The sequence below is a fragment of the Spea bombifrons genome, chromosome 6, assembly GCF_027358695.1.
Source record: "Spea bombifrons isolate aSpeBom1 chromosome 6, aSpeBom1.2.pri, whole genome shotgun sequence".
Classification (NCBI taxonomy): domain Eukaryota; kingdom Metazoa; phylum Chordata; class Amphibia; order Anura; family Pelobatidae; genus Spea; species Spea bombifrons.
In genome coordinates, this window is record NC_071092.1 from 43,781,513 (window position 1) to 43,807,329 (window position 25,817).

At 41.9% G+C, this 25,817-nt stretch overlaps 3 protein-coding genes across 3 annotated transcripts; all 3 read right to left on the reverse strand.

Moving 5' to 3' along the window:
* Positions 1–738: 738 nt before the first annotated feature.
* On the reverse strand, positions 739–3,163 carry LOC128500963 (proprotein convertase subtilisin/kexin type 4-like). The gene has a single exon (XM_053470335.1). It carries the CDS (start codon positions 3,016–3,018, stop codon positions 739–741), a length of 2,280 nt encoding a protein of 759 aa, XP_053326310.1. The 5' UTR covers positions 3,019–3,163.
* Positions 3,164–12,108: 8,945 nt separating this feature from the next.
* On the reverse strand, positions 12,109–14,475 carry LOC128500964 (proprotein convertase subtilisin/kexin type 4-like). The gene has a single exon (XM_053470336.1). It carries the CDS (start codon positions 14,386–14,388, stop codon positions 12,109–12,111), a length of 2,280 nt encoding a protein of 759 aa, XP_053326311.1. The 5' UTR covers positions 14,389–14,475.
* Positions 14,476–20,833: 6,358 nt separating this feature from the next.
* Positions 20,834–24,063, reverse strand: DPH2 (diphthamide biosynthesis 2). The gene is made up of 6 exons (XM_053469735.1): positions 23,888–24,063; positions 23,506–23,618; positions 22,865–23,085; positions 21,984–22,616; positions 21,494–21,679; positions 20,834–20,990 (listed from the first exon to the last, which is right to left on the reverse strand). Exons 1-6 carry the CDS (start codon positions 24,044–24,046, stop codon positions 20,866–20,868), a joined length of 1,437 nt encoding a protein of 478 aa, XP_053325710.1. The 5' UTR covers positions 24,047–24,063; the 3' UTR covers positions 20,834–20,865.
* Positions 24,064–25,817: the final 1,754 nt, after the last annotated feature.

Here is a 25,817-nt window from a genome sequence, read left to right on the forward strand (position 1 = left end):
GACTGGAAGAAAGGAGATTTAGTCTAAGGCAGAGGAAAGGGTTTTTTACAGTAAGGACAGTAAGGATGTGGAATTCTCTGCCTGCAGAGGTAGTTTAAACAGCAACTGGATGAATACATGCAAAAATATAATATTCAGAGATATCATTTTTAAATTATGGGGAAAACGCTTCTTGATCCTAGGAGAGATCTGACTGCTATTCTGGGATCAAGAAGGATTTTTTCCCCTAGTTTTTGCAAAATTAGAAAGAGCTACAAACTGGATTTTTAGTGCCTTCTTTTAGATTAACAGCAATTAACAGATGTGGGAAAGGCTAAACTTGAAGGACGCATGTCTGTTTTCAGATTATGTAACCATGCAATACAAATGTGTGAAATAAACTAACAACGCAAATGTGTCTCTAAGCATTGCAGCCGTCCAAAGTTTCCCTGTTGAGCATATTTGTCTGCTTTTACAAATACTACCTTTTCCCAGAAATTATCCTCAGTTACACAACTAATAAGTCAGTGATGCAGTGAATAGTTTTGGAAAGAACAGATTTTATTAATCCACGTATGATAAATCAGATCGGATATGTCAAATCAGAGATGGCGTCACACTATTCCCTCCCCAAGAGTGTGGCCATACCAACTATCAAGTAAGTCACATCAAAATGACCTAAAAGTTATGTTTTCATGTCAAAAACATGTCAAGTCTCTGTATCATTGCCAGGCTGGGTCTTTGCTCTTCCTTGTTGTTTTAGTCCTCATCACTATATGAAGGTTGAAGAAGCTGAGATTCTGCTCCCTGTTCAGCTTCCACCTCATCATTAGGAGCACAGAGCTTACCCTTCTCTACGTCAGAAGACTGAGCTTTGTTTACAGTTCTTCTCCGGAGAAGCCAGCAAATGAAAAACAGCTTCGCTATCGAGGCTACGAAAACCAAGCTTATAACCACAGCCATGGCTATAGTTTTAGGTGCCAGGGTGGATGGAGTGCTACTAAGGTCTGTACTTGGAGATTGAGCCTGTGAGCAGGAATGGTTTTTGGCGTTGTAGGTGGACAAAGGTGAGCAGGAAGTGCAATTATTGTCCGACTTCCCGTTACAGGTGTTACAGGATGGATGGCAAGCAGCACAAATACGGGTAAAGCCATCAGATCCTTCTGTCTCCACCGTCTGCCTAGTCTTGAAGTGCTTGGGAGGGCAATAAGACAGGCAGAGCTTTCCAAAGATGTAATACGGTGACTCACATTTTGTACATAACCCATTGCTGTCAAAGGTCAAACAGTCTCTCCTTACAGACCTCTGGATTCTTCTGGCCATCATGTCTTCTTCTGTACCATACAGAATCAGCTTGAAATTATTAAGAAATCCATGGTTCCTATAGCCTCCCTTGTTTAAAAATTCCAAGGTCCAAATGCCCTGTGGATTTTCATCCCAAGTGTGTGTCGTCATGAAAGACCAGTCTTTGTACCCATCGGTGCTGGTATCATATGGTCTCAAAGCCATCAACACAGAACGGGTGCCCATAGGGCTGGTGAGAGAGATTTCCAGGTCACCTCTGCGACTATAACTTAGGGAGATTTGGGCTTGGACGTGTTCCAGGGACACTATGTGGTTGGGGGAACCATGACAGGCAGTGACATTCACGGTCACCAGTAGGTCAGAATCCAGTTTTTGTGGGGTGTTTACAACCTCAATCAGGCACTTTCTTTGAGGCCGAGTTGTCTCCCACATTTTAGCCAGCTCTACTACTTGTCCAGCGTTCAGGAGCCCATAGCCATAATGGTGGCTGACTTTTCGTCCAACTCCATTTGATACCCAGTCTTCAGCAGTCAGGTGGGTGGGATTGGATGATCTTACTACAATATGCTGTAAATCCCTCCATGTTAGAGCTGGGTTTGCCTCCAACGCGAGAGCTAGAATTCCAGTAGCAAGTGGTGCAGAAGCTGAAGTGCCAGTAGACTGATCTGTGCACTTGTGACGAATATCAGTGCTGACGATCTTCCCTTCGTTGTTGATGCCGCTGCTGTATGTAGTGGTTAGTAAGGCTGAGCACGCCTCACTGTACCACGGGACCTTTCCATTTTCTGATGTACTACCCACAGAAATGGTGTAGATGCTGTTAGAGTAGCCATCAGCGTTGCAGTTGTCATAATGCAATCCACCATTTCCAGATGCCCAAACAAAGACAGATCCAAGGCCACCTCGACCATTCGCTATTCCTTTAACGAAAGCCTCAGAAGCAAGCACTCCTGGTCCGTCCACAATCTTCCCATCATCCTCAGGGCCCCAGCTGGCACTATAAATGTCAATATGCTGTGGGTTTAGACTCAGCGACTGAGCTTCGATAATATCTGTGATCAACCCGTCCAGCATCCGCACACCGCCTATTGCAGCATTGTAGGCGATTCCGGTGCCACAAATACCATTATTGGCAACTGCAGCCACCTCACCTGCACAGCGGGTCCCGTGGTGGTTCTCATTTGATGGGTCATATCGGGGCTGAGGGTCAGGATCATTACTGTTAAAGTCATAACTTGCCATTGGATCATAGTTCTGTGCCAGATCAGGGTGGTCCTTTTCAAGTCCATCATCCACAATGGTCACAACCACACCCCTTCCAGTGTACCCATGGCTCCAAGCAGTCAGAACGCCTAAGTCAGGTTTGACATTTTTATTCAGGTACCACTGCTTGCGGAACATGGGGTCTGTTGGCTCCGAATAAGTTTGTCTTTTCTTCCTTCTCTTCAAGGTCTGCTGCTCAAACGAACTAATCTTGGGTTCTTTCTTCAGCTGAACATGCCTACCCCAGTGAGGGCTGAAAGATTTCCTTTGTATACTCCGATGGACTAGATGGTAGAAATCACTACCAAGCACCACTTCCCCAAGATTGATGAAACCAAATTTCCGTGCTATGCGTTCTGCCTCTGCAGAGCCATCAGGTATGCGCACCGCCCAGCTATTTGTATACAGTTCAAGAGCAAAGAGCGCATGGATCCCGACAGCTACAATCAAAACCAAAGCGATTCTCCACATTTTGCAACGTGAGTTTAAACAAAACTCTGTGTTTTTCACCACCAGTGTTTATATAGCCACTGCTCACCAGTAGTGTCTCAATAAGAGTGTTTGGCAGCAGCAGTGACACAGAAACAGAATGTGGCAGCAGCAGTGTCACAATAACAGGGTGTGGCACGTGGACAGCTTACATCACAATAGCAGGGGGAGGGGCATGACACTCTCAGTGACCAGCCAGCCAACAAAGTAATGCTTACAATGACAGTGTCAATATGTTTATATATTTATATATATATATACACACATACACATACATGTATATACTACTGTTCAAAGGTTTGCAATAACTGGGCTGTTTTTATGAAAAAAAGAAAACTTCTAGCTGAAACATACTTGCAAAAGGGTTTTTTAAAGATCAACTGTCATTAGACTGTACATTAACTGGACATTTTTCCCAGCATTACTAAATATTTATATTGTTATGTACAACAAAAGTAAACATGTTAAATAAATACTTTCTGATTTTAACATAATGTGCAGTACTGTAGCGTTTCTATAATTTCTTGATGAGGCTGCTTAATTTGTGAGTCTCATCTGTCTCCACACTCAGCTGTCTGTTCAGCACTGGAGGGGTTAATGTTCGCTCGTAGCCTTTCCTAGTGCCCATTACCGATTGCCATGCGCGGGTAGCTCTGAAACCAGGGGCATTGCTAGATCTCCAAAAGATCCAGGGCAACACCACACAGCAGATTTAATAGCAGTGGAGTCCACTTTTGCAGCCGTTACTGTGCACATAGCACACACACACATATATATATATCTACACACACCCATATATATATATATATATACACACACACACATATATATATAGATATATACACAAACCCATATATATATATATATATACACACACACACATATATATATAGATATATACACACACCCATATATATATATATATATATATATATATATATATATATATATATATATACATACACATTTTTCCTATTACCCAGATTACACACAGACACAGGACTCACCCAGATTGCACACACAGTGGTCTCCTCTCTGATTTTCAGGTCTCCACTCAGTCTCGCTCAGGCACATCAGTTATTCATAAATACAAAAAGCGGCTTAAAACTAAACCAAATAACTGCAGGATTCTAAGGGGTAATCAAACCCTAATGATAACCGATCTCAGACAAGTATCTAATATCCTGCCAATAAAACATAACTTTTATTTGTAATGGTAGTCTGTAAGAGCAATACAATGTATCTAAAAAGTGGCCGTCTCTGCTCTATATAGAGGTTTCTAATGACAGACACCATGTATGACTATTCACCCTGTTGCTCCTCTAAACTGCCCATATCTAACAAAGCTTCTCTCCCATAGTGACATAGTTCCTAGCAGAAGATGGAAAGGGTGCCCAAATCTGTCAGTCTGTCTCGTCTAAAAACATCCTAGGACTGCCTAAACCAGAGAAAAAAGAAATACATAAAGCCCCGACGTTCGAAACTTGGTACAGTTTTTAAAATACTTGCGTGAGACGCCCATTGGACAGCATCCTCACATCCCCGCACGTTCATTGGCTCACATCAACACAGCAGCTTAAATCAGCTGAAAGGAGATTTCTCTCCTCGTTGGTACATAACGTCACACCTCCAGGGTTTTTAAATCAATTGTTTCTTTTACATATGTCTTAATGACCTTACAACAGATACATACACTGTTACTCGTTAATTAATATTGTTGTTTTAAATTATTTTATGTAAGACAATGACTGCCACACACAACAGGGAAAGATATACAACCGAGACATTTCCGTATATTAAGTGCAAACTAAATGGTATGCCTTAGCAAGAGCAGAAAGGACCAAATGTGGACTACTAGTTATTCAATAGTCCCATATAATTCACTGTCCCTTTCCTTCTATTTGGAGATCTTCCTCAAATCAAATTTTGGAACAGATGCCAAGGCCGATCCTGTGTGGTTGCAGCGCATCATCCTCCTTAGAATGCCCCCGAAATGTTGTCCCAAATAAAAAAGACCTCCAAATTTCAGCCGAAACGAACAGCCAGAAAACAAAATTTCTCAAAATGTTTTTAGTGTTGCGGAAAACCTTGATGTAAAGGCATCGCAACGTCAGCTGAGCGAAGAACGCAATTGCTTTCTGAGCCTTTTGAATCCCATGATGTGCCAGGCACGTCAATTGTCGCTGTCATCGGTGTGATTTTCCATCAAGGCGTTAATCATAACTCTAAGAGCAAATCAGAGGTCGCCCAATACTTTTTCATCCCCCACACATTCTGTGAATTAAACTTTTATTTCTTTATATCTTAACCATTCTCAAAGGAATCCTACATATTTTGTTTGTACAACAAACTAGGCAACAATGTGTGTTGGTTGAATTAAAGGTCGAATTCTCCTCAGAAAGAGTTTCCTTTCTTCAGATCATGCGCATAATCGAGACAAGGCACGCAACAAACGTAAGTCGGAGCATGGACTAATTACATGTTTAGATTACATGGTTTATATAGCATCTTATCGTCTTCTAATGATATATCCTGATTGGTTACTTTTCAAGCAGTTAACGCCTTTTAAGCTGCATCATTAAGGATGGCCTATACTTGACCCTTTGCATGCATTCAAAGAAGCATGGAGTAGATGTCTTGGCACAGTTTCAAGGATAACATTATATATATATATAAATATATATATATATATCTCATAAGTCCTCAGCAACATGGAATACAACAGCATCCTCCAAATATTAATACTGCAGCTACTATAGTGATGGTAATTATCCCGGACATTATGATTCCTGACCATCGCCCAAACCATCCTTCTAACCAAGAGGTGAACACATCATGTATCCCTGCATTCTCAGCAAGTTCATTTGATAAGGATGTTAGTCCTTCGAGGGCTTTGGTGATGCTCCCATCAGGGGCGGTATTATTTGGTGGCCAATAGCATGTCCAAGCCCATTCGATTCTGCCCAGCCATAAGGGAGGTCGCATCCAGTTGCTTGTTTATTCCTTTAATAGCATCTCGAGTATAATTCACAAACCTCTGTTGATTATAATAGATGCAGTTTATCCAGTCCACGTTTTTTGCTATCGTACTCCACCAGAAAAGGACCGATTCAAAACCTGCAGCAATTTGATTTGAAATCATTTGGAACTCCTCGTGGTACTCCAATTTCATTAATATACACCCGATCATCAAATGATCCTTGTGGTCGTATTGATCGTTTCAGCCTAGAATTTGGTTCCTTCCATGAAGTTAATAGGTTCAAAGGTACGATGAGTTGTATTATAGAACATTTTCTTGGATCGATGAAAGGTCTTATTTTTCGGTCTCCACACAACCATCAAATATCTGCTATCTATCTGGGTTGGCTGCCGAAGTAGTGTGGAAAAAGTCTCGACGCATAGTGAATCAGATAATTCCTTAGAATTAAAATAGCTTCCATTACCCTGAAGTTCCATACAGGTGTAATTTCTTTCATACATTTGCACTGCTGGAGGTAATTGAGCCCTTTTAACCTTGGGAAACAACAAGTCTAATGTATGACAAGTTCCATTTCCAGGTGGAGTATAGTATTATTATAGTATAGTGTCATTAAACAATTGCATCATATAATCAAATCCTATTGGATCATTTTCTTTTTTTAATGGAAATGGCAGTGTACCCAAATGCGGACGGGCTTCTGCACAGACTATACAATTCTCTTTGTTTAGACGCCTAACAGTAAATCTAAGCCATTCCAACCAAATGTTATCTCCATGGAATCCTGCTTCCAAGGCAATCTAATCAATAGAACTCAAATTGGTACCGCATTACCCCTGTCTCAACTTCCTCAACGTGTTTTTCTTCCTGGATCTGTAACTCTTTTTTTGCTTGGACCTTATTTTCTGGAAAGGATAAAAAAAGAAAGTTCCCTGTGGGTCCCAATCGGAAATCCACACCCATATGGTATATAGTCTCTCATCCGTCTTCATAGGTTCTTTCAAGGTAAATAGCAATTTATTACCATTATCAAAGGTTTTACATTCAGATTGTAATCTTTTTACAGAAAATCTTGTTTTGATCTAACTCGCTCTTGCCTCAGGTAAATTATATCCCCAATCTCGACTAGCTGTTGTCCGCAAAGCATAATCCCAACCGAGGCATGATGTTATACTTCGTTTCCCGGGGGCTTTTCGGGCATCCAACATATATATACATGGGCCTTAGCATTCTTTACAATAATTTACACAGATCAATGACAATGGAACTATCTCCTGTTAATGAGAAAGTTTGATTTTTTGCTCTGGTATCAGTCACCTTCTTGTTCGCATCCCACTTAGCATTAGCACTAGAATAAGGAATTATTGAAAAGGCATCAGTCACTACCCAACAAACTATAAGCAGGCACCACCTCTTCATCCTACCTGGCCGTCAACTCAGGGTTTGGGGAATGGATTTCTTCACTGGCTTGAGACGAGTCCAACCTATCGTCTGGACCCCCCTTTGTACCCAGACTTAATGAGTGACTACCAGCAAGTGGTGTTACCTTCTTACAGTGCGACTGATGTATCCAACAACTCCTTTTGGCTATTTTACACGCAGTGGGGGAGGTAAATAAAACTTGATACGGTCCTTCACACCTTGGTTCTTTCCTAAAAGTTCTTTCTTCATGTCAAAAACATGTGAAGTCTCTGTTGCCAGGCTGGGTCTTTGCTCTTCCTTGTTGATTTAGTCCTCATCACTATATGAAGGTTGAAGAAGCTGAGATTCTGCTCCCTGTTCAGCTTCCACCTCATCATTAGTAGCACAGAGCTTACCCTTCTCTACGTCAGAAGAGCTTTGTTTACAGTTCTTCTCCGAAGAAGCCAGCAAATGAAAAACAGCTTGGCTGTCGAGACTACGATAGCCACGCTTATAACCACAGCCATGGCTACAGTTTCAGGTGCCAGGGTGGATGGAGTGGTGCTAAGGTCTGTACTTGGAGATTGAGCCTGTGAGCATGAATGGTTTTTGGCGTTATAGGTGGACAAAGGTGAGCAGGAAGTGAACTTATTGTCCGACTTCCCGTTACAGGTGTTACAGGATGGATGGCAAGCAGCACAAATACGGGTAAAGCCATCAGATCCTTCTGTCTCCACCGTCTGCGTAGTCTTGAAGTGCTTGGGAGGGCAATAAGACAGGCAGAGCTTTCCAAAGATGTAATACGGTGACTCACATTTTGTACATAACCCATTGCTGTCAAAGGTCAAACAGTCTCTCCTTACAGACCTCTGGATTCTTCTGGCCATCATGTCTTCTTCTGTACCATACAGAATCAGCCTGAAATGATTAAGAAATCCATGGTTCCTATAGCCTCCCTTGTTTAAAAGTTCCAAGGTCCAAATGCCCTGTGGATTTTCAGCCCAAGTGTGTGTCGTCGTGAAAGACCAGTCTTTGTACCCATCGGTGCTGGTATCATTTAAAAAAAATATATATATATATATTTTTATGTTTCAAGAACAAGCTGTTTCTTATGTGTTACAAAAATGTTGATCACTGAACATGTATTATTATTTGTAATCTCAATAAAAATATGCAATAGACAATTGCTGTTGTTCTGTCGGCCTGAAATAGTTATTTCTAATGTTTTAAACATACAGTATATACATTATATCCCAATCATTCATCAATCATCCTCATGGAGGGGACCTAGGGCTTTCTGTCGGGGCAAGTTAACTGTCTGCTATATTATGTTCTATATCGCCCAGGGAGGAAAAAGTAAAGAGGAAACCCAGAGTCAGAGAGGGAAAGACTAACATTCTTAGAATTTGGGCCCTTTTTAGTTAACAATTTCCTCGAAACCTAAAATTTTTACAAAATGTGACAATATTATTGATTTTGGAGAAATAGCCTCTTTATATTGAATATTGGTATTGAATTTGATTAAAGATTAACTTCCAACTAGTTCTATCTTCTTTTCTCCACCGCCTGGCCATACACATCTTAACCGCAAGGAGAACATGAACAATAAAAATCTTTTGTTTTAACAAAAATTTGTCTAGACCCAGCAGGGGATATCCTGTCCTCCGATGACCTTCCGGGTTACGTCAGCAGTGATGCAACCCGGAAGGAAATGCCCGATCGCGTGATCGGGCAGTTTAAAATGGAACAGCTTTCCAGCTTTCGTGCCGGAAGCTGTTACATCAGATCGGACAGCAGAAAGCCGGCGATGCCAGCTTCTTCTGTCAAATGACAGCCGGATCTCCCGTGCAGCGGCAGGGATGTGTCCCTGTCGCTGCAAGAAGGGCTGGACGTACCGGTAAGTCCATAGGGGATTCTTGAGAGGCGTTTTTTGGACGTCCCGGTACGTCCATAGGGGATTGAAGGGGTTAACTAGAGAAAAAAGAAAAATAAATAAATAAAGCCCGACGTTCACAACATTAGAAAACACGTGTAGCTCAGTACAGTTTTTAAAATACTTGCGTGAGACGCCCATCGGACAGCATCCTCACATCCCTGCACGTTCATTGGCTCACATCAACACAGCAGCCTAAATCAGCTGAAAGGAGATTTCTCTCCTCGTTGGTACATAACGTCACACCTCCAGGGTTTGCAGCAAGCGGGCAGCCAACACGTTTCCATACTTTTAGTCTAAACAGACCGATGTTTAGACTAGACCGGCACTTATCATCCTGTAACCAATAGTGCATCAGTGATCCACTTCAGATAGTATTTTAAATACCAGCTCAATAAAGAAATTATAATGGTAAATGTTCTGCCCCAAATTATGTATTCCATTTTCTCACAAAGTCATTATGTACCAATGTCACAGTCATCATATGATGGCTAAATCTTTATGTATAATTAAAATTAAAAGATATATCCCATGTAACACATATGACACATTGTATCCATGTCTATCCAGTACTTGTTTCAAAATGTTAATAGTTCGCAAATTATGTACTTTAAATGGTTTATCTAAATATTTTCATTACATGATTCGGACGAGTCTGCTTCTACAGTTTTTTTATATAATTGTTTTTCTTTTAAATCAATTGTTTCTTTTAAATATGTCTTAATGACCTTACAATAGCTTATCACATACATACACTCCGAGCCGGCCTTAGGTGTTCAGGCACCCTGTGCGGACTACTCCTCTGGCCCCCCCTCTCGTCCCCCAAAAAAGAAAGGAAAAAAATCTTGTAACAAACAAATAGCTTTCATTAAACAAAACAGCTAATCTGCTGTAACAAAAACATTTTTTTAAATATAGAAAAAATTGGACCCTGCTACCACACCAAAAAAAATTGCCACACTGACTGCAGATTAGGGGAAGACTGAAAATCACGTTAACTCAGCGATGATGGTATAGATCAAATAAACAGAATCAGACATACAAACCCTCTATTTGTAGGTATACAATAATAATGTATGGAAACATAGCGTACCAGATACAGATCGACAGAATAACACACACCCAGCTTTGCAGCTATAAATATATTGGAATTCACATATAAACTCAGCATTAAAGCTATAGATAACCAACTAAATCACAGCATAGATCACAGGTCGCACACCCCAAAGCCAGCCCTGGCGTCCTCATTGCCCACATAGAACCTGACCAGCACCCAGATTACACACATATTACAGCCCAGCCTGAGCCAACTTTGTCCACAAACAGCTCAGTATAAGACATCTTTGTCGGCAAAGTATGTACCCCCTCTTCTCACTATCCTTCCCCCCTCTGCCCCTTCTCACTGCCCCCTCTGCCACTTCTAACTGTCTCACCCCCTGTGCCACTTCTCACTGCCCCCCCTCTGTCAATTGTCGCTGTCATCTGCGTGATTTTTCATCAAGGCGTTAATCATAACTCTAAGAGCAAATCTGAGGTCGCCCAATACTTTTTCATCCCCCACACATTCCGTGAATTAAACTTTTATTTTTATATCTTTACATTTTCAAAGGAATCCTACATATTTTGTACAACAAACTAGGCAACAATGTGCAGTGTCAGTCAGCAGTTGCTAAGGCCAGTAAGGTATTGTCGTTTATAAAAAGGGGCATCAATTCGCGGGATAAAAATATAATTTTGCCTCTTTATAAATCAATGGTAAGGCCGCACCTTGAATATGCTGTGCAATTTTGGCCACCTATTCTAAAGAAGGATATCATAGCACTAGAAAAAATGAAGAGGTGGGCTACAAAATTAATTACATGGAATGGAACTCTTTAGTTATGAAGAAAGGTTAACAAAAGTAAATATTTTTAGTTTAGAAGAATGGAGCCTCAGAGGGGATATGATAGCATCATACAAATATATTCGGGGCCAAAACAAACCATTGTCTGGAAACCTATTCATAAACAGGACTATGCACAGGACACGTGGTCACGCATTTAGACTGGAAGAAAGGAGATTTAGTCTAAGGCAGAGGAAAGGGTTTTTTACAGTAAGGACAGTAAGGATGTGGAATTCTCTGCCTGCAGAGGTAGTTTAAACAGCAACTGGATGAATACATGCAAAAACATAATATTCAGGGATATCATTTTTAAATTATGGGGAAATAGCTTCTTGATCCAAGGAGAGATCTGACTGCTATTCTGGGATCAAGAAGGATTTTTTCCCCCTAGTTTTTGCAAAATTGGAAAGAGCTACAAACTGGATTTTTAGTGCCTTCTTTTGGATTAACAGCAATTAACAGATGTGGGAAAGGCTAAACTTGAAGGACGCATGTCTGTTTTCAGACTATGTAACTATGCAATACAAATGTGTGAAATAAACTAACAACGCAAATGTGTCTCTAAGCATTGCAGCCGTCCAAAGCTTCCCTGTTGAGCATATTTGTCTGTTTTCACAAATACTACCTTTTCCCAGAAATTATCCTCAGTTACACAACTAATAAGTCGGTGATGCAGTGAATAGTTTTGGAAAGAACAGATTTTATTAATCCACGTATGATAAATCAGATCAGTTATGTCAAATCAGAGATGGCTTCACACTATTCCCTCCCCAAGAGTGTGGCCATACCAACTATCAAGTAAGTCACATCAAAATGACCTTTTTCATTGTCAAGTCTCTGTATCATTGCCAGGCAGGGTCTTTGCTCTTCCTTGTTGTTTTAGTCCTCATCACTATATGAAGGTTGAAGAAGCTGAGATTCTGCTCCCTGTTCAGCTTCCACCTCATCATTAGGAGCACAGAGCTTACCCTTCTCTACGTCAGAAGACTGAGCTTTGTTTACAGTTCTTCTCCGGAGAAGCCAGCAAATGAAAAACAGCTTCGCTATCGAGGCTACGAAAACCAAGCTTATAACCACAGCCATGGCTATAGTTTTAGGTGCCAGGGTGGATGGAGTGGTGCTAAGGTCTGTACTTGGAGATTGAGCCTGTGAGCAGGAATGGTTTTTGGCGTTGTAGGTGGACAAAGGTGAGCAGGAAGTGCAATTATTGTCCGACTTCCCGTTACAGGTGTTACAGGATGGATGGCAAGCAGCACAAATACGGGTAAAGCCATCAGATCCTTCTGTCTCCACCGTCTGGCTAGTCTTGAAGTGCTTGGGAGGGCAATAAGACAGGCAGAGCTTTCCAAAGATGTAATACGGTGACTCACATTTTGTACATAACCCATTGCTGTCAAAGGTCAAACAGTCTCTCCTTACAGACCTCTGGATTCTTCTGGCCATCATGTCTTCTTCTGTACCATACAGAATCAGCTTGAAATTATTAAGAAATCCATGGTTCCTATAGCCTCCCTTGTTTAAAAATTCCAAGGTCCAAATGCCCTGTGGATTTTCATCCCAAGTGTGTGTCGTCATGAAAGACCAGTCTTTGTACCCATCGGTGCTGGTATCATATGGTCTCAAAGCCATCAACACAGAACGGGTGCCCATAGGGCTGGTGAGAGAGATTTCCAGGTCACCTCTGCGACTATAACTTAGGGAGATTTGGGCTTGGACGTGTTCCAGGGACACTATGTGGTTGGGGGAACCATGACAGGCAGTGACATTCACGGTCACCAGTAGGTCAGAATCCAGTTTTTGTGGGGTGTTTACAACCTCAATCAGGCACTTTCTTTGAGGCCGAGTTGTCTCCCACATTTTAGCCAGCTCTACTACTTGTCCAGCGTTCAGGAGCCCATAGCCATAATGGTGGCTGACTTTTCGTCCAACTCCATTTGATACCCAGTCTTCAGCAGTCAGGTGGGTGGGATTGGATGATCTTACTACAATATGCTGTAAATCCCTCCATGTTAGAGCTGGGTTTGCCTCCAACGCGAGAGCTAGAATTCCAGTAGCAAGCGGTGCAGAAGCTGAAGTGCCAGTAGACTGATCTGTGCACTTGTGACGAATATCAGTGCTGACGATCTTCCCTTCGTTGTTGATGCCGCTGCTGTATGTAGTGGTTAGTAAGGCTGAGCACGCCTCACTGTACCACGGGACCTTTCCATTTTCTGATGTACTACCCACAGAAATGGTGTAGATGCTGTTAGAGTAGCCATCAGCATTGCAGTTGTCATAATGCAATCCACCATTTCCAGATGCCCAAACAAAGACAGATCCAAGGCCACCTCGACCATTCGCTATTCCTTTAACGAAAGCCTCAGAAGCAAGCACTCCTGGTCCGTCCACAATCTTCCCATCATCCTCAGGGCCCCAGCTGGCACTATAAATGTCAATATGCTGTGGGTTTAGACTCAGCGACTGAGCTTCGATAATATCTGTGATCAACCCGTCCAGCATCCGCACACCGCCTATTGCAGCATTGTAGGCGATTCCGGCGCCACAAATACCATTATTGGCAACTGCAGCCACCTCACCTGCACAGCGGGTCCCGTGGTGGTTCTCATTTGATGGGTCATATCGGGGCTGAGGGTCAGGATCATTACTGTTAAAGTCATAACTTGCCATTGGATCATAGTTCTGTGCCAGATCAGGGTGGTCCTTTTCAAGTCCATCATCCACAATGGTCACAACCACACCCCTTCCAGTGTACCCATGGCTCCAAGCAGTCAGAACGCCTAAGTCAGGATTGCCATTTTTATTCAGGTACCACTGCTTGCGGAACATGGGGTCTGTTGGCTCCGGATAAGTTTGTCTTTTCTTCCTTCTCTTCAAGGTCTGCTGCTCAAACGAACTAATCTTGGGTTCTTTCTTCAGCTGAACATGCCTACCCCAGTGAGGGCTGAAAGATTTCCTTTGTATACTCCGATGGACTAGATGGTAGAAATCACTACCAAGCACCACTTCCCCAAGATTGATGAAACCAAATTTCCTTGCTATGCGTTCTGCCTCTGCAGAGCCATCAGGTATGCGCACCGCCCAGCTATTTGTATACAGTTCAAGAGCAAAGAGCGCATGGATCCCGACAGCTACAATCAAAACCAAAGCGATTCTCCACATTTTGCAACGTGAGTTTAAACAAAACTCTGTGTTTTTCACCACCAGTGTTTATATAGCCACTGCTCACCAGTAGTGTCTCAATAAGAGTGTTTGGCAGCAGCAGTGACACAGAAACAGAATGTGACAGCAGCAGTGTCACAATAACAGGGTGTGGCACGTGGACAGCTTGCATCACAATAGCAGGGGGAGGGGCATGACACTCTCAGTGACCAGCCAGCCAACAAAGTAATGCTTACAATGACAGTGTCAATATGTTATTCTGATTAATATATATATATATACTACTGTTTAAAGGTTTGCAATCACTGGGCTGTTTTCATGAAAAATTAAAACTTCTAGCTGTAACATACTTGCAAAGGTTTTTTTTTAATTATTTCCCAAATAACAAAATTACAACATATCCATATACAAAACAGCATAACAATAGTGTCTAAACCGTAAAAATTAGGGGGACCGAAGTAACCGGACTCCAATACCACGGATCCCTTCCCACCTTGTACAAGAACATTCACACTTTAAACAATTGGAACTCAATGCTCTTTGTTTAAATACTAAAAATTATTATCAGTCTGCACAAGAGAAATACCCCAACCAGGCATCCCAGCTTCTATGTAGAGTAGTTCACAAGGGGGTTAGTGGCTGCGCTCTCACGGATGTGTATGAAATATATAAAAGAAAGAAAAACACAATAGTGCAATATGTCTCAAAGCTTATTTTTGTTTAAAATGAAGGCCACAAAGGGCTACTCACATTTGGTGGGGGCTTCTTCAGTTAGCCCGAAAGTATACGCTTGGGCGATATAATCCTCGCCTTAAAGATTTCTTTGGCAGCACTATGTAATATGGGCTTCTTCAGTTAGCCCCAAGATGTGCATTTAGGTGGTATAATCCTTGCCTTGGAATTTCTTTAGCCTCAGCCTTTGAAGCAGTCTGGAGTGTCCACAGTTCCTTTTTGGTGAGCAATGATAGAATTGCTCACTGCTCAGCGCATAGGTGGTAAAATCCCCACCAAGGATATAGTTGTGGCTGACAAGATATTTTGTCTTATAAATTAAAAAAGGTCCAGGAGCAAGATAAAAAAAGTTTTTAAAAAAACTTATTTATTTTAAACTTTTGGTAATAAAAAACAAGAAAAAAAATTGTGATAAGCCACACCCCTTGTTGATGACGTCATTTGGCGCCATTTTAGACATTTCAAACTGCATAAAAACATTCAATGTATCAGGAGCTTTTCTATACACTCTGAGGAAGCCTGTGCTAGGCGAAACGCGTTTGTGTATTATTTTATATTAACCCTTTGTTGGTTTTTATTGTTTTTTATTACCAAAAGTTTAAAATAAATAAGTTTTTTTAAAAACTTTTTTTATCTTGCTCCTGGACCTTTTTTAATTTATAAGACAAAATATCTTGTCAGCCACAACTATATCCTTGGTGGGGATTTTACCACCTATGCGCTGAGCAGTGAGCAATTCTATCATTGCTCACCAAAAAGGAACTGTGGACACTCCAGACTGCTTCAAAGGCTAAGGCTAAAGAAATTCCAAGGCAAGGATTATACCACCTAAATGCACATCTTGGGGCTAACTGAAGAAGCCCATATTACATAGTGCTGCTAAAGAAATCTTTAAGGCGAGGATTATATCGCCCAAGCGTATACTTTGGGGCTAACTGAAGAAGCCCCCACCAAATGTGAGTAGCCCTTTGTGGCCTTCATTTTAAACAAAAATAAGCTTTGAGACATATTGCACTATTGTGTTTTTCTTTCTTTTATATATTTCATACACATCCGTGAGAGCGCAGCCACTAACCCCCTTGTGAACTACTCTACCTGTCTAAGCCAAGAAGAGGAAACCTTGGCAAGTGGTTCTGCTGCTACATCATCATCTCCAGAATTGCCTTATACCCCTTATAGGGGTATAAGGCAATTCTGGAGGCAGAGTGGCACATAGGGGGGTCAAAAGGCATATCATGGGGCAGAGTGGCATTAAGGAGGTTAAAAGGCATTTCACAGAGCACTCTGCCTCCAGAAATGCCCTATGCCCCCCATTTAACACTCCCTCCTTCCTCCAAACTTACCGGAGCTGTATCCATGAATCTGCTACTGCCGCCTGGTATATGGGGACTGTGGGTAATTCCAGTATGCATTATACTTAAATAGAAGAAAGGAGTGGTCATTTTAATTTTGTCTTCTTCATCCTTTAAAAAACATATTTTTGTTAATACCAAACATCAAAGGGTCCACGGAAACATTGTATGGAAATAAGAAAATGCTGACAATTTTATACCACGTATAGCCTTTATTTGGGAAACTTTTATGTGATAATTTGTGCTGAAGGAGCTCTTTTATTGCCATTTCATAATTATTTCATAATAACCCCTTCTCCGCACGTTCTTAATGAGCTGACCCTGAAACGCCTGAAATATTAACCCTTTAATAGCCCATCATAAAGATTGTACGTTGTTACTTGCCAAATGTGTTACCAAAATGGCACATGGAAACCTCGATTTGTCATTCTTTAAGGATGCACTTAATTGAGTCACCTGCATTCAAGCAGGGATATCATCCATAACACCAGTGGCGTCTCCAGCTTTCATATTTAGGGGGGGCACATGGGGGGCCAGGGACCAAAGTAGGGGGGCCAATTATAAAACGGTACATGTACACTATATATATATATATATATATATATATATATATATACACATACACACGTTAGACGTGCATTTTTAACTACATAATATGTATTTATCTCTTTGAAGTAAAAATATGATTTCAAAATAACAGCTAAAGTGACAGTTATTTTTCATTCTTTAATATTAGCCCCTGCTGACAATATATATATAAATATTAGACCCTGCTGCAGATATATAGAAATATTACACCCTGCTTCCGATATATATTAATATTAACCCCTGCTGCGGATATATATTAATATTAGCCCCTGCTGCGGATACATACTAATATTATACCCTGCTACCGATATACATAAAAATTATACCCTGCTGCCAACATATATTAATATTAGCCCCTACTGCCGATATATATTATTAGTCCCTGCAGCCAATATATATAAATATTAGCCCCTGCAGCCAATATTTATTGATAATAGGCCCTGCAGCCAATATATATTAATATTAGCCCCTGCTACCGATATATATATAAATATTAGTCCCAGCTTCCGATATATATTAATATTATCCCCTGTAGCCAATATATATTAATATTAAACCCTGCTGCCAATATATTTGCCACACTGACTGCAGATCAGGGGAAGACAGTGAGAGTCAGTGCAGTGTTCCCTCCTTCTGACTGCACCGTGACATTGAGAGGTCCTCTCCCCTGTAATCATCCCCAGAGTCCCTTTGTCCCCTCATTCACTAAACCATACCGCTCTTTTACTTACACCCTGTAGTTCAGGTATAGATCAAATAAACAACACATGGAAACAGCACACGCAACTGAATGAGATTTAAAAAAACTGTATTTGCAGGTATACATAAATAATGTATGGAAACTTAGCCGATACAGATCAACAGAATTTGACACACTATTTGACATCCAGACAACTATAAATCATTCTTTTTTATCACATTATTAAAATCCCAGAAATCAAAAAAGTTAAAAGGCCCAAATAAATTAAGGAGATTAGACATAATGGAAACTTCAACAAAACTTTTAACCATTAATGCATCACAACCATCTTAGCGCTGCGTCACCAAATGAACGCCTCATCACAGATAACACAATGCATGCAGCTGCATATAACTAAGCTGAGTAGCACTTGGTCTGTGAAGGCCTGTGAAACCAAAGGGGAATAGCGTCCTGTATAATGAAATCAAGAATTGAGTTTCACAAACTCTGAACCAACATCTAACTTTTAATAATATATTCAGATTGAAATAAGAGTAAATAACACAAAACCTTTACTTTTCCTTTGATTTCTAGGCCTAGAAAGTTTTGTCCTCTGAAGTGACCACAAAATCTGGATAAATAAAAATTACAAAGTTCTATTTAACCCTCTACAGCAAGTAAAGTGCCAGGAAACAGATGACCAAACTCATATCAGGGCAGGCTCTGCCACACTGACACCCAAATACATACCCCAGGACAGGCTCTGCTGCCACATGGACCCCCGCATCAGGATGGGATAACCTACTAATATTATTAATTATATACTACTACTAGTAGTATAAAAAATGCCTTCCACATTGCTTTGCTGTTTGTGTGTATTGACCCTTGTGTATTTATGCCCCCAGCCAGCCCCCCTCCCTTGTGTATTGATTTATTTGATGCCCCCAGCCTGCCCCCCTCCCTTGTGTATTGATGCACCAACCCCTTGTACTGGTTAATATAATGGCCCCCATACCCATGTGTATTAACCCCCCCCCCCGTTTGTGTATTGATATATGTGACATCCTTGTAACCACCCTGATGTGTAATTATGTCCCCAGCCACCATCTTTTTGTATTATTTAATTTTCCCAATGCAGCCCCCCCTTGTTAATGTCCCTCCTTCTGTCACCTCCACTATTTATTTAAAATAAAATACTTTTTTTGCTGGCCTTCATTTTTCCACTGTAACACAGCAGGCTGCTCTTCTCCCTGTCAGGCAGTGACAAGCAACTGTTCCGTAAGAGCCCGCCCCCTTCAAAGGGGCGGGACGAAGAGCCTCAGTCAGTGATCGGCATGCCGGCAAGCCAATAAGCGGCCAGCGGAGGCGGTTTTACAGCCGCTTTGAAACTGTCAGCCACATCGGCTGCAATTAGAGCTTAGTGTTCCAGCAAACTGGGTCAATAGTATAGCGTTTCAATTGGGGGGCACACTGGGGGGCACAGCATAATGTAGGGGGGGCCATGGCCCCCTCTGCCCCCCCCCTGGCGACGCCACTGCATAACACACTACCAGCAAAAGCACCAACTCAGCAGTCTTCAACATGATCACAGCAGGGAAGATCAGTATGAAGTCAGCTCCAGCCTGTGTGACCCTGGGAATCTGCCCCTGCACCTTGATACACCGTAGAGCACCATTCACTTAAACGCATGATGTTCATCATGATGTTCATCATGATGTATTTAGTGTATACGGAATGCCATTAGGGATGTGCATGGGTTAAAAGTAAGGTATCAAACCTGTCCTATCAATAATCAGCAAGTTGACGTAAGGGGGTGATAGAGCTCCTGGGAACAGGATGGTAAGATGGATACCCCTATTACGTGTTTTACCAATATAGATATTTCTTAGATTAGTCTGGAGATAGCATTGTGTTGAATTGCATTAAAGTATCAAGTAAACAAACCGCCACCAAATACTTCATTACTAGTCTCAGATTAAATTACATTTCAAACATATTGCCGTTTATTCTTTTTATAACATTTCCAGTTTTTGCAGAATATGTTTTGAGGCAGCCAGAGATCAGCCATTTGTACGAGTTTGTGCTCTGTTATCCGACGTCTTATCATACTGCCTGTGGGAGACAGTAGAATGGCTCAGTCTTAATCACTCAGTTTGGTCAAAATGAGATGGGGCTTTTGTCACCGACCGACAGTATTGTATATAGTGCTGGGTGTCTTTACTGTACACTGGCTGGGGTTATGCTCAAAGGAAAAATACTTTTTCCGTTGGACTTCCACTCCATGTTTCTTTGCCAGCCTATGCCCTGCACTATTTTCAAAGCCAAAAACATACTTGTTATACTGGGCATAAGGCTGTGGGTTAAACAGGTGCCCTAACTGGTAGGAGAAACATTTCTCACCATACAAATAATAGAGTAGAGAACAAAGCAATGAAAATGTATAAAACAAAATCATGCCTGTATAATACAAGTGCATCAAACACCAAAGAAGTCATCATCGGCAACGGTTTGTAATGTGACCAATAATTCTATAAAATTCTATAAAAACAAGAGAAAAAGATTATATTGCCCATCACACGACAGGAGACACAAGTCCTCCACATGATAGATACTAGGGTTTATTCGCTAAATTGGGTGAAGGATCAACAATGGTAGGTTTCTCCTGCAAAAAGGATCAATGCAGTCCTTTATAATTCGATAGGCGAGGAGGATACTTAGAAGAAACCTCACTAATTTAACTATACATTATACAGGGCCAGTCAAGCTCTCCAGCAGAAAGTCATTGGGTTTGGCTCATCACATCGTATAGCTTAAAGAACAATGTAGAAAGCTCTTTCCACGAGCAGCATGTACAGAATGGGTAATGCGGGAGGCAGCGGATGTTCTGAAATGATTATTTGCACAGAATAAAGTCCTGCACTTTACAGTCCAAAGGAACTATATTAAGTTCTCAATAGTTTCAGAACTTTCTGGTAACCGGAGGAATAACGGAGGATAAGGCATGGCATCATGAGGCAAGGTGCTGACGCTCTCCGTTAACCTCTGATGGTTCTGGGCATCCTCCGGCCACGTAACACAGCACCATATGAAACATGAGATTCCGTCTCTTTATAATAGATTTCCATGTCAGCTGTTTATTTCATCCTCATACGCTATGGCGATTCCCCTGCGGCCTTCCACTGCTTTCGCCGCAGCCGTCTGACCCAATGCCTTGTCCAGACCCTGCCAGCTACGAGAAGCCAAAAACGATGCTGACAAGAAAAAGATTGAGAAAAATTAATGAGGACCATAAAACACATCTTCATCCAAGATATAGCACTTCTGGGTTAATTTAAGGACTTGACAGACTCTGAAACCCAAGCCAATATGCGGACACACATAGGCGAGGGTCTCGTGAGTTACGCAGCGCTGACGTGACCCCCGCTACTAAGGAACGACCTTTACGAAGCGTATTCTGTATAATGCTGGGAGATCCTGTCTATCAGTCTCTGCTCCTCTTCACGAGTTTTGGACAGGAGTTCTGGTTAAAAGTGGGTCCAATCTTTGTGGACTCCGCAATTTTAGATATTTTATTTCTTTCAATAAAATCCAAACATGCTACATGGCCACAAGTAATAAAAGAACAGAGATGCAGACAGCCCTCTGACAGGCCATCAGTCACCAAGATAGGCTAGGAAAGGAGTCAAGTTATTGGACACTCTACAAAAAAAGCAGATACGGCATGGATTGTTGGATGGAATTAATGTCCTTTTACCTGCCGGCCCCAGCTCAGCCATTGTAGTATTGTTATTCCTTTGGGCCAGAGTCATATCGGTCTCTTTTAGTGGAGCTTCTGGTGCAGAAAGTTGGAACGAGCGTAATCCCCCGGTTATCAGAGAGACGTCTGTGCGATCGGAGTCCGAGGGGTCAATCTCTGGGAACTCTACATAGGCAGAGCCACCTGTAACAACATTATGTCGGGTTTAGCACTTTACTAACGGAGTATACAAATGTCAGTACGTGACAAACAGAAGTTGTATTTATCTGATTCAAGCGTTTAAATATCTAGAAGATTTTTAACAACTTCTAATTTTCTAACAATGTATTCTCTTTCTGCTTCACTGATAGTGTTGTATATAGATGGAGCAGCCTCCTAGCAGAAGTGGTAGAGGTGAATACAGCGAGGGAATTTTAGCACGTATGGGACAGGCATATGGCTCCTGAATATGACGTCATATCCCACTTTATTCTGCCAATACGCTTACCTGGAAGCAGCTCCCTGAAATCCGTGATACAGTAACCTTTCCACTCCCGTGCTGGATTGCACGCAACCTCCATCTCATCTGGAGTAACTACCGGCCGGTAGAAGCCACTGGAGTCCAACAGAGAGTTCTCAGGACAAGCGACTAAAACAAAAACGTCCACCTCTGGGAAGTTGGCCAATTTGGCCGGGTTGAGCTTGCCCATGGACAGCATGTAACTCTTCTTTCCAGCCAGATGGATAATGTCCTTCAGGTGTTTTAGAGCAGAGAGGTAATCAGAGACACCTAGTGTGCCCACCAGAATGCCAACGACCTTGGCATCACGCGCCTTCTCTATTAAGTAAAATCTCCTCATCAGAGCGCGGTTCACGTTGAGTCCTTCTTTCCGGCCCTCGCCTGTCTCGGGGTTAAAGCTGAAAAATGGGCAACGTGGCCAGGTAAGCATGAAGTTGTTGAGCGTTGGACCTTCCCCTCCTACGTAGAAGAAGCTGTAGCCATCTGGCCAGAGCTTTGGATCAGGTGAGAATCTGCGGCCAGATTTCAAGACATCCCCATCGGAGGAAAGTTCCTCGTACTTTGTTAACTTGGAGAAGATCACATGGGGGTAACCTGGGGCAAGCAGGGCTTCCAGCATCGCTGCAGAGAAACGAACAAAGCACCATTATGGTACAATAAAAAAAATCCAGTAATCAAAAAATTCTCAATGAAAAAGCCGATCGACACAAAAGCAATAGGTATATCATACCCAGGCATTCTTAATCTCCGCTTCCATGCCATTATGGTCAAGCAAGATGGTAAATAAGTAATTAAAGACAAAGTAAGGTTGTCCAATTTAACCCCAGAGGAGACTGGATAAATTGTACTCACAGTAATCAGAAACGTACCTATAGCATGATGGTAAACCACATCGCTCAGGATGACCACAGCACTCTCAGGCTCAGGGGATAACTTTCGAAATACTTCTGCACATAGGTTGACATCTACTGCCTTGCGTCCGAACACATACGACACCGGGAGGCGGATGCACGGACTGAGACAGGCTCTTCCATAGTGAACAAGAACGTCCGCATTCACGTGCTGTGCGGCTACCTCGTCCACGCAGCAGCTGCCAGAACCAAGAGGAAGGAAACGGAGGTTAGTATGGTGATTCTCAAAAGATTTTTGCAGATGAGCCTTGATTTTGGACGTCTATCTGCCTTAATAGCTGCGCAACGTGTTATTCCAATACTTGTTCAGGCACTCAAGGTTCCTGGGACAATGTTCCGATTTCTGCACTTACTGAACTAGAAAAGTGTTAATTTCAGCAGAGTAGGTGGAACAGCGCCTTTAATTGGCTCACAAAGAATTCCCCGGCTTATACAGTAAATGTGAAAGATGCTCCATCTTGCTAAAGAGTTTGTGCTTCTCTTTCTTAATAAAAAGGTTGCTTCTGCTAAGTCGTTGAAGTGAGGAAATGTTTCATTCAGAGGGAAGGGTTTCAGAGATACATTCACGGGCTGTGGCAATGCAGACAGCTGATAATAACCTGCCATAGGAGGTATCTCCCAGGATGTAGACTTTGGCTCCCGTGGCTCCTTCTAGTTTTCTGGCTATCGTGACTGAATCCTCCAAGAGCTCATCGGGAAACTGTAGAGCCACCTGCGGAATGATAAGGACGATCGCGATTAACGGGGCAGGCAAAAAAACTATTTAGACTTCACACATCACAGAAAAAAAATCTCACCGAAGCGCAAATGCATTAAGCTGAACGAGGGCGACCTGTCGGCTATTTCTTTTTTCTATTAAAACACAACTTCAACCAAATAATTAAAAAAAAAATGTACAAGTTTTTTCTGTTGCTATGGCAATCAAACATTACCACCGGTGTTTTCAGATGAAGGACCCAGAGCAGAGGTGATGTTACTTACCCTCCGGGCATCTTTCTCCTGGATGAAAGCAACAGTTTTCTCAATCTCGTACACCTCGTCCAGCTCTTTCTCCGTGATCAGACTGCCTGCTGGTTCCGCGATGCTGAGTTTTCTATGGATCACGTCCTCTTCGTTACTACTGAACAAGGCGGTAGCCATGGCGATGCAGCCGATGGGAAGCCTGCAAATGAAATACATTATCCTTTACATCACTTAGCCGAAAAGCAGGCGCATAGTCCCTATAGCGGCTAATATTTTAATATACGGATACTACTTGTTTAGTGTGTTATTAACATACATTATTTAGTAGGCCATTTGACTATGGAAATTAAAATATATATAAAGTTATGATCAGAACTTGCATTGTTATTTATTGTTTTATATAGCGCATATATATATATATATATATATATATATATATATATATATATATATATATATATACATACAAACCAAAGGGAGCGGCTCCACACTCAGAAATATTGTAAATATACACAGGCTTTTATTTGCCCGGGTGCTCCAAAAATAGCCAGATATACGTAACCAAAGAAAAATGGGCACTCACGGGTCTTTGTAGTAAAGTGCATTAAACACTAGTTTATTTCAATCAGCACGGTCAACGTTTCGGACCACCACCGAGAAAGTGTTTAATGCACTTTACTACAAAGACCCGTGAGTGCCCATTTTTCTTTGGTTATGTGTATATATATATATATATATTCTGTAGCACTGTACAAAATGGTAGATGGGACATAATTAGTATATAACACAATAAGATAATATAGAAACAAGAGGTGTTGAAGGCTTAAAATAACCTCTATTTTCCATAGGCCTGGGGAGTATGGCCAACCATTACCATGGTATCGGTTATCATGACTATAACATGGTTCAAACCCACGGGGCTAAAATGGTTAACTTTATCACAAAGACTAAGAAAAATATTTTATGAAGAATAATCATTAATCCCCATTTATCACCTACCAGGTGGCATGAACCGTGGCCCTATCCTGTGTGCAGTCCGCCTGCCTCCGGTATAAACGATCACCGCAACATAGGGAGCGATGACAGCGTTTCAGTCTCCATCATCAACTCACATGGCCAAAGATCCCACTTCCGAGTGTCAGGAGCCAATCAGGTGAAGTCTTCGTGCCACCGAAAAGATGGCCGCCGTAACGCACACATACTTCCTGCTACGTACCGTTGATGCGCCCGTACAAGGGTGATGACGTCACGGAGCCGCTGGTTTATAACTGGGAATAGCTGATTAGAGAGGTAATGCTTCGTGTAGTTTGTATGGCAGGGAAGCGGCTGACAGCCCCGGTTATACCAAAAACCTGCGAGGGGTTCCTTATTTGCAGGCATTCAAGAGATCAACATATACAATTCTTGATTAACAAAGGGGCGTACAGGGGTTTATAAGTGGTGCAGTCACCATAGCAACTCATGGAAAATAGCCCAGTCGATTGCTCCTCTGTTACCTCTTTTGCCCCAGGGTTACCCTTTTTTTTTATATCCTCCATTGGACATGTTTATAAAGAGCATGTGAATATTGTCCAATGTGGCAAAATGGTTAATTTTAAAGGGACCGTTTACAGTCCATGACCTCCCTGCTAAAGTACTTACAATATAAAAAACATGCATTCTTTGAAAACAAAAAAAAAAATCTAGAACTTATCTTAGGGAGAAGCTCAAGTTCACCTCCTCGTCTGTAGTCAGAGGATTCTCGCCGCTGATTGGCTGCATGAAACAGTAAGTGGCAGGAGGTAAGTATATAATGCGCCAGGACAGGCGCATCTCCTGCACGGAAGACAAAAAAGAAGAGGGGCAAATGCATATGGGGGGGGGATTCTGCAGCCCCCCCATGAATTTGTAAGGGAGACACTGCGGAAATTGCTATCATATGCATTAAAGTTCATGCGATGGTTAGAGT

What these genes read in the sequence shown, in the direction of transcription:
- DPH2 (XM_053469735.1), bottom strand. Translation starts at nt 24,046, where the DNA reads ATGGCTACCGCCTTGTTCAGTAGTAACGAAGAGGACGTGATCCATAGA. An exon ending in GGAGATACCTCCTATGGCAG is followed by an intron (nt 23,086 to 23,505) that starts GTTATTATCAGC and finishes TGGTTCTGGCAG; the next exon opens with CTGCTGCGTGGACGAGGTAG. An exon ending in TTTCAGGGAGCTGCTTCCAG is followed by an intron (nt 21,680 to 21,983) that starts GTAAGCGTATTG and finishes ATGTTGTTACAG; the next exon opens with GTGGCTCTGCCTATGTAGAG.
- LOC128500963 (XM_053470335.1), bottom strand. Translation starts at nt 3,018, where the DNA reads ATGTGGAGAATCGCTTTGGTTTTGATTGTAGCTGTCGGGATCCATGCG.
- LOC128500964 (XM_053470336.1), bottom strand. Translation starts at nt 14,388, where the DNA reads ATGTGGAGAATCGCTTTGGTTTTGATTGTAGCTGTCGGGATCCATGCG.